The sequence below is a fragment of the Globicephala melas genome, chromosome 4 (assembly GCF_963455315.2).
Source record: "Globicephala melas chromosome 4, mGloMel1.2, whole genome shotgun sequence".
NCBI lineage: Eukaryota > Metazoa > Chordata > Mammalia > Artiodactyla > Delphinidae > Globicephala > Globicephala melas.
The window spans coordinates 93,448,856-93,458,424 of record NC_083317.1 but is presented as its reverse complement, the minus strand read 5'-3'; the positions used below and the strand labels follow the sequence as shown (position 1 = coordinate 93,458,424).

General features: G+C 37.0%; 1 protein-coding gene across 1 annotated transcript in view; it reads right to left on the bottom strand.

Annotated features, from left to right (window-relative positions):
• Nucleotides 1–887: 887 nt before the first annotated feature.
• SPATA16 (spermatogenesis associated 16) overlaps nucleotides 888–9,569 on the bottom strand; it is a 228,118-nt gene continuing 219,436 nt past the window's right edge. Inside the window, exon 10 of the mRNA XM_030863342.2 lies at nucleotides 888–1,079. Within this exon, the coding sequence (XP_030719202.1) occupies nucleotides 888–1,079 (192 nt within the window). The remainder of the gene's footprint in view (nucleotides 1,080–9,569) is intronic.

The following is a 9,569-nucleotide window of genomic DNA, read 5'->3' as shown; positions in this document are numbered from 1 at the left end:
CTCTGGGTGGAGTGGGGTAAAAGAGGAAACTATTTGATAAAGGTGAGAATTAAGCAAATGGTCCACAGGGAAATCAAGGTCGTAATTTATTTAAAAGTTTCAAAATATTTATAACTTGCATAATTACGACTACACAGATCTAACATACGTAAGGCTAAATTATTGATTCCTTTACAATCTCACCGTATAATGAAAAATTCAGCACTAAATATTTTATTCCCTTTTTTCCTTTTCATGTTATTAATGTACTCTGAGATCTTATTTTTTCCATTATTTTTAAAATGTACATTTTCTTGTTTATTTTACTCTGTATATGGGTCCCATCTTCTTACTCTGTCTTCAAACCTCCTTGTTGTTAACTGAGGTCTTGAGTAATGGCTCTTGACTCATTATCTTGTCAAATATATGCATTTGTGTTGAGTCATTTAAGGGGAGGGGATATGAAAGATCCAGAGGAAAGAATACAGATGTTAGTGAAATAACTGATGATATCAGCCATACTACATAGGGCTAACTCTATAAGGATTGAGAAAGTATATTATCCATTTTATAATTTAAAAAATCTGCATTTATATTATCCATATCTGTATATGGTATGTGACTAATCCTTAATGAATACACATGAATATGCACATATACTGTAAGTGGACTTGGGTAGACCTGGTGTACTTCAGTCAATGTTGAAAGAGCAAGACAGGTGAAAGAGGCAGCAATGGTTGTTTTATAAGCTGTTTAACTAAGAAAGACGAATTTGAGCAACAGTCAGGCCAAACTTGCTGAGAACATTTATTGCTGCCAGTTGAGATTAATGAAGTGTAGACCCTCTTTGCCAAGAGGGGCACCACCTCATTCTTTTGGCGTAGGCCTTTGTTGCTGGGCTGTCACAGTCAGGCTGGCGGGATGCCATTGGCCCTTTTTCTGGAACGTCTCGGTGGTGTTGCCTGCTCTCCAGTGACTAGCTTTTGCTGCACAGTTTGAAGCCGCTTCATTTTTGTTTTTTGCCTTCGAGCAGTTCTCTGTTTTTTAGTTTTTAAGAAACTATCCTCTAATTGGTATAGAAAGTCTTCAATTCGTCCAACCTAGAAGAAATAAACAGATACAACAAGATTCGTTGTTGTTTCCCCAGGTTTTGTGTACTTAGGAAAATGGTGAGGAATTTAAAAGTAAACGGCACATACAGGTCCATGTTGGAACAGAACTGGCGGAGACAGACACAATTAAATGTAAAAGCCCCCTTTTTGTTTTAATTTCAGGGTCCTTTGTTTTACGAACGTGAAGCAGACATGCAGGAATTTGCTTTACCACTCAGTCCTATATATTGGGGATGGGACTGGGGCTTATCATCACCTGCTGTCTTTACTGATCAGTAAAACCAGGGATTTCGAAAAGGAATAAATGGTGAAAAATTATTCAATTTTCTAAAAGAATAATGAAACAAAATCTACTCCCCTCAAAACCAGAGATTCTAGCACTGGTATACCCCAGGCCAACTTGGGAAAAAATGAATATTCCACATTGTCTTAGCAAGAGCCATTTCTCTTTTAAATCAAAAGTTGAAATAAAATAAGATAAAGTAACGATATACAAAACAGTAGTTCTTAGAAATAAATTATTTGTCTTTCTCCAAAGAAAACTTATCATTATTCAGTGACAGTTGGTTGAATGTATTATACTATTTATCAGAGTAAAACAGTTTACATATCTGCTGAGTTGGGCTTTCATGATGAATAACAATTCATACTTAACCCTGATTCCCAAGACCTGCATATTGTATTAGTCTAAAATCACTGTTGTCGTAAAGTTAGCTCAAAGCTAGAGCACTTACTCTTCAAGGTATATTAACATATTGTCTACTTAAGATAAAAGCACTTACAAGTTCAATTTTCCAATTTTGAGCTCTACTTTTAAATCACTTGATTTATCATTCAGAGTAATATCCAAAAGATAATTCAGATTGTCAAAAAGAGAGTAATAAATGGTAACTATAACATTTATATGTTATAGTTAGGTCTTGTATCACACAAGGTGATGAAAACTGTCCATTGGTTTCCTTAAGAAAATAAGATAATTTATTTATGTGAAAACAATTCTTTTTGAAAACCTAAAATTACTTCAGGTAAATTTTTCCAAAAGTACATATTTATAATATATGCTTATTGCAGCAATCATCAAAATGATTTGACAGAATATTTTTGGATCCTTTCATGAAGTCAGTGCATTATTCTGTGTATTCCATCCATTTTTACTATCCAACCTACACCAAAACCATAAGTGAAAAATTAACACAGAGCACAATCAAAATAAACACGATGGATAGCACTTTACTGTTACTTCGATAGAGTTGATTACTCACTCATGTTATTTGCGCTGACAATGTGTGGTTTAAGTCAAAGCTCTTTACAGTGATAATGTTTGCAGTCAGTCCAAGTACAGTTACAATTACAACCCTAATGCAACAAGAAAAACTTCCTTCAATGATGCAGAAAAATAATTGTTTTAAAATATCCATTAGGTGGCTGCTATCTTTTTTAAAGATTGTGTTTATTAAGAGCAGTGTTGACTAACTGGTTTGCCTTTCATTAAAAAAGACAAAGAAGAAACACAAGCTATGTCATTGGAATAGAGAGTACTGCTGAATTAAACTGGGAGGTCTAGAGTACAGACTATGTACATGTCTCACCTGGCCTAGGTGTTCACCTCCTGCCTGGTCTGTCTACATGCTATCCTTTTAACCCATTCTCCTAATAATACTCATTCTCCTAATAAATAATACCCATTCTCCTAATAAAAAGAATGATCTTTTAAAAATGTATATCTGATCACATTTCCCCCTGCTTAAAATGCCTAAGGGATTCCCAAGCCCTTAACATGATCTACACAGCTCTGGGTGATCTGGTTACACTTCTGTCTCTAATTCTGTCTCCTGTCACTACATTTGCCTTAGCCCTGTGGTACATCTCTCAGTTTTCTAAACACAACCGTGCAGCATTCTCTGCACCCTTGATCTTCCTAATTCTATGCCCTCTGATGGAATACTCCCATTGGAACCCTTACATATCCTCTGGATTTCAGGTTCAACATCAGTGCCTCAGGGACATACTTCTTGATAACCCAGACCAGGTTGGGGCTCTCAGTAACATATTCCCACAGCAGCCGATTCATCTCTTTGCATATTGTAAGTTTTTACTTAATTGTTTATAATGATTTATATAATATCTATCTTCCCGTCTGGGCTTGCTCCATAAGGCAGACAGCTAGGTCCATGGTGTTCACTATTCCCAATAACTAGGATATGGTAGACCCTCAACAATCCTACTCTCTGATAATAGAGCTGAAGACATCAGTGTGTTCAGAAACCCATGTGTTTTTCCGTACTCAAAGTGATGACTGGTATGAAGCATATCAGAAGGCTTTCTTTTCTCTTAAAGATTAATCACTTTCATATCCCATCATTCTATTACCATTGTTTAGCTTTGAGTCTAGGCAAGGTGATAACAAGGTGTGGTCTCCGTACTTGAAACAACCAAAAGTAGAAAGGGCACTGGGAAAGGAGTCAGGAGTGTTGAGTTCTGTTCTTGGCCTGGCTTATAATCTTGATCTGTGACACCAGAAAAGTCACTGGCCTTTCTGAGCTTCAGTTTTCACCAGCCTTTAGTAAAGAAAGGGCTAGCCTGGATAATTTCCAAGGACACACCAAGCCAAAAAATTCCATGACTTGTACTCACATCAGATTTAAGTTTGTCCAGTCTTAAGATGTGCCCTTACAATTTTCAAACCAGAGGTTATTCTCTTAGATTATACCATTAGATGAATGACAGAACATGCAGTAAAGTAAGTCAGTTTTAGCTTCTGTACTTACTGAAGTGTAGGAGAGCTGCAACATGTTTTCAGTAAAGCTGGTTCTTTATTTTCTTTTTTTAAGTCAAGGAAAGAAAAATGATGGTTGAAGAGAAAATAGATTCATATAACTAAGAAGAACAGATTGCAAATGATAGAAATTTCTATAAAGCCCTTAGGGAAATAAAACACAAAGAAATATGTAAGGAAGGAAATGAGCCAGTTTTTGGAGCAGAGGCCTTATTAGACCTTCTTTTTACTATAGGGTCTACTTGCTTTACTATATCAGATAGTCTCCTTGGTCATTCTGGGTCTAATTTTCCCATTTGCAAAATGGGCAGATAACATTTTCTTGTCTATCTGTGCGCCAGTGCTGACTTGGCATTACTGAGATGTGAATATCAGACCAAATGAGTTTGTAGAGAATTTGGGGATTCCGGATGATTGAGGGGAACTGAAGTTCTTAGTAAAAGGGCAGATTCTCACCTATCATGTGGTTGTCAATCATAATCCTCATCAAAGAGTTAGGAAATTGTTATCGACTAGTTTCTGAGGATTTTTAAATTCTTATGCACAAAAGTCTGTCAGTCATGACTTACTGTGGAGTCAAAAGTTCAGAACAAAGATGACTTTGAAACCATAAAAGAGAAGACAGCCTGAGAAGTACAGGAGATTTCAAAGTTGAAATTCTAACAGTACAAAAACAAATAATACCAATTAGGAAGAAATGTGGAGGTAACTAAACAGACCAATATATATTACAGGAAAATTTCTAGTCAGCTCAGATCTCAAAGGAAGTACTTTCATTCTTTCATGAAAATATTTATTAAACATCTACTGTGTACAGTATTTGGCACTGTACTAAGGTGATAAGCAAAAATATCGAGATGGTTGTTTATGAGGAACTCATTCATGTAGGAGAGGCCGTTAATGAAAACATGATTGCAACAAAGCATGAATGTTTATATAAGAATTATGTACAAAAAGTTGTGTTAGCAAAAACGTCAGAACAGTGAATTCTGTCTGAAGGAATGTGGAGGCGTATTGGAGGTGATAGGAGCTGAGTCTTTGCCAGGACAAGAAACTAATTCCAGACAGAGGAAATGGCATCCAAAAAAGCAAGGTTGTGAAAGAACATGGGCTGTTTGATAGGGGTGGGTCACATAGCATAGATGTGGGCATGGGGGAACAGAGAGTAGAGATATACACAGCAGGAAATATAGATTGGGGTCAGCTTATTAAAAGTTGAAAAATACTTAGCTATGTGGTTAGGAAGATAAATCTGGTGCATTGTGTGGGGTGGAATGCAGCCAGGGAGACTAGAAGCAGGTGGATCAATTAGGGCCCAGTGCAATATGATGTGAAAAATACTATTGGGGCCTGCATCAAGGATTTAAGAGATGTTTGGGAAGTAAGAGCTATAGTCTTGATGAAAAATTCTGTGTTGGGGTTAGAAGGCAAGCAGAATTAGTAATGACTCTGAAGTTTCTCATTTGAGACATTTGATGGTATCTTAATGAGGTAAGGAATAAAATTCAATGAACAGTTTTAGGGAAAAAAGATGAGATTGATTAGTGAGAAATGTAAGAGGTAGAAAAAGGTCCCATAATCAGGAATGTGTTAAAAAAAATGGACCTATAATAATAGCCTAGTACTAGGCTAAAAGTCAGAATGATGAAAACTCCTAATAGAAAAGAAAAAACAACCCACTGTTTTGTAGTTTACCATGTGAAAAGCATTTTGGCAGTTAAACAGTCCTAAGACAAACAAAAAATGACGCTTTCATTATTCAGAACAAAAAGGTGGTCATGGCAGAGGGACAGCCTGCTGGGTCAAAGTCAGATATATCTGGGTTGGAATCCCAGCTCCAGCATGTTCTTGGTGACTTTTGGGCAAACTTATTTAATTTCTTGGAACGAAAGTTTCTTCATCGTCAATTGCTTCACAGGGTCCTAATGAGATTAAATTAAACAATTTACGTGAAGTATTTGCATAGGTTTGAATTGCTATTATTTAGTGGTAGTACTAATACTTGAATCTGGAAGTGTATGCCCAGTAAATAGAAAAAAATACAAATAAATAAAACATACCTATAAAAGTGAAATAAAATTAAAAGCTAAACAACTTTATCTAATAGTTCTTGTGTTTTTGACCTCTACTCTGGAGGTTGCTGCCTCAGTAACTGTGCTAAGTGTAGGTGTTTGACATACTTTAAAGTCTTGTGATTAGATCTCAAAATTCCACTATATAACAGACAAAATTAAGAGGGGGCAGAGAAAGGAATGGGAAGATATGAGTTTCTGATAGTACATATTAGCTACAAATTCAATGTAAATCAACAGTATTCCCTGGTTACCCAAAACTGATCTGATTATAGACTACAATATTTAAAATGTGTCTCAAAGGGGGCAATAGTTTTTTCCCTTTTCTGGTCAGGTCCTGTTTCATATGGGCTATCATGCTCGGTTCTGGGTATGTCCAGGGTCTTAACTCCAAATTGTATGATGAAACGTTGGAGGATCTGGAGGTGTTTACTGGGGAGAAGAGAATACATAACAGGAATCTGTGATATCTTTAGGTATATCAGCATCGTTATGTGAAGGGGTGATGAATTTGTGTTAGTTTATACATTTGAAAGAGTACTATCTAGAATTACGAGTTTGATTCTCAGTTCTTTCACTGGTGATGTGACTTAAATTCTGAACTTTAATTTTCTCATCTCTAGTGGAAATAACAAATTAATAACCAGAGTCTATTTACAGGGTTTTTGTGAGGATTAAATGGCTTGATGTTTGTGGAAAGCTCTTCATAAATGTCTAAGTCTTCTACAAGGATTATAATAGCACATTGTGTAGTGCCTGGTGGTTTCATAATAGGTTCTCAATAAATATTTGTTGAAGTGATAAACAGCTGAATGAGTAGTTAAATGAATAAAAAAGTAGATATTATATTTTCACAACTGTATAAAAAATGGAAGGGGTTTTAGGGTAAGGTATAGTGACCCTCATCACCAGAGATTGGAAATCAAACATTAGATGACTTTTTGGGCAGGTATGAATTATTTGGGTCATGTGTGAGCTGGGGGTTGGATTAAAGAAGCTTTTAACATCCATTCCAACTTTAAGGTACTACTTTAATGATGTTTAGTTTGGCCTGGATTCACTCTACAGAAATGTGCTCAGTGGAAGAAGGACACGTTGCAGTTTGCCTTGTACCACATTGGAGAAGCACTATGGAAATGAGAGGGATCCAACCACTTCTGTTGTTGTAGTTTTGTATATAAAGAAAGGTATCAAACTGGTTGATATAAACACCCATGGATACTAGGGTTCTCAGTACTTCGTTATATTTTACTTATAAAATGATCATATCTATAAGACCTATATCTTTTTCTCCAGATGTATCAATATTTTATCTTGCATCCAAAGGACCCCTATTATGGATTAGCTTAACACTAGAACGTAGTTTATAGCACACTTTCTTTCTTACCCTATTAACTGCTTCAGATTATTCAATCATCAGATTATTCGTTTTCTCAGTTAATGATTTTTTTAGCATATTGAAACTTAAGATTTTTCTACTAGATTCCAGGATAAAATGCAACGTTTTTACAGATTAAAATGTTTTCCCACATAAAACCACTTCATAGTCACTTTCAGTATAGGCGTGATAAAATGTACTTGAATATTTTCTCCAATAATCTTTTACTATAAAATTGGTTTGTATCCTTTGTGTAGGTGGGAAGTATGGGGATGCCCTGAGGTCAGGAGACCCTCTGTTCACTTGAGAGCTTTCTTGTGAAGGAGGATTGCTACTGACTCACTCTCATTTTGTGGGGCTGACTGTGGCTTCATTTGCACATTGATCCAACCTATTTTCATTTGGTAATTGAAGGCTTGTGAGCCAGAGGTGAAAGCAATAGTACCAGTTTCCATTTCTTATGCAAAGGCTGGCCATGAGACCAAGGGCCTTGCTGGGGGAGAAACTGAGTTTTAGAACGTAGAGAGTTAGAAATGGGGACAAACTAAGGAAAAAAATGACAAGAAGCTCAACACAAGCAAAGCTAATAAGAAATAACAGAAAGGGACACACAGCCATGGCCTAATAGAGCTTTGGAAGGGGAGTCATTCAGATGTGGTGAGAGGGAGGAGAGTCACTGTGAATATCTGGGTGGCCCTTTCCCTCCCAGAGTCATTTAAAATGAAACACTACTGGGATGAGTTGAATTTCGTTCCCTCGAAATTCCTGTGTTGAGGTCTTAACCCCCAGTACTTCAGGATGTACCCTTATTTGGAGATAGGGTTTTTATAGAGGCCAGCAAGTTAAAATGAGGTCTTTAGGGTGGGCCTTAACCCCAAATGACTGGACAACGGGATGTTTGGACCCAGTCACTCACACAGGGAGACTAACTTATGAAGATGAAGGCAGTGGTTGAGGTGATGCTCCTACAGCCAAGGTACGATAAAGATTGCCAGCAAACCACCAGAAACGAGGGGAGAGGCATGGAACTGATTCTTCCTCACAGCCCTCAGAAGGTACCAACCCTGCTGACACTTTGAATTTGGACTCTCAACCTCCAGAACTGTGATGATAAACTTCTGTTGTTCAAGCCACGCAGTTTGTGGTACTTTGTTACAGCAGTCTTAGCAAATTAATACAGCTATAGGCAGTCCCTGACTTATGATGGTTCGACTCAGAATTTTTCGACTTTATGATGATGCAAAAACAATATGCATTTAGTAGAGACCGGATTTTGAATTTTGGTCTTTTCCTGGGCTAGCAGTATGGGGTCTGATACTCCTGTGATACTGGACAGCTGCAGTGAGCTGCAGCTCCCTGTCAGCCCCGTGACCCGAGGGTAAACAACCCATACACTTAAAACCATCCTGTCCCCATACGACCATCCTAGTTTTCACTTTCAGTACAGTATTCAGTACCGTAAATTACATGAGCTACTCAATACTTATTATAAAATAGGCTTTGTGTTAGATGATCTTGCCCAACTGTAGGCTAATTTAAGTGTTCTGAGCACATTTAAGGTAGGCTAGGCTAAGCTATGATGTTCAGAAGGTTAGATGTATTAAGTAATTTCCAACTCACAGTATTTTTAATTTATGATGGGTTTATTGAAATGTAACCCCAGTGTAAGTTGAGGAGATCTGTGCTAAGCCATATAGCTCAATTAAGTTCTCATTTCCCCCTCATACATAACTTTGATGATTTCTACCTTTCACTTTTCCTGTCGGTTGATGCTCCCTACTTTGTTGGTGCCCCCTGCACAGGCTTAGTATATACCTTGGGAAACAGTGTAGTTTCTTTCCAATAATGGCAATTAGAGGAGGTTGATCTCAAACATAAACGCATGGGTAAATTACACAGAGAAGGAAAGACACTGGGCTTGAAATGGGACTTCCTATTGGATTTCATGTCGTCTGGATTTAGGAGAGAAGATTAGGTATGTTTGTACATGTTCATGTATCAGGAATTGGGTGCACAAAGGATTTTTTTTTAAAATAAAGCTTTTAAAGATGTCTTCTAAGAAGACAAAAGATAGATGAAATAAGAATTGGATCCTCAGGAATAAATATCATGTTTCTATGACTGTAGTGGTGGTTACAGAACGAGGATGTTTTTCCAGCGGTTAGCAGTGTGGACCACAGTGGATTTGATAACATTAGTTTCCTTGCTCTGTTCCAGTTTAGTTTCCAGACCAAATGCTTTTAAATATTTAT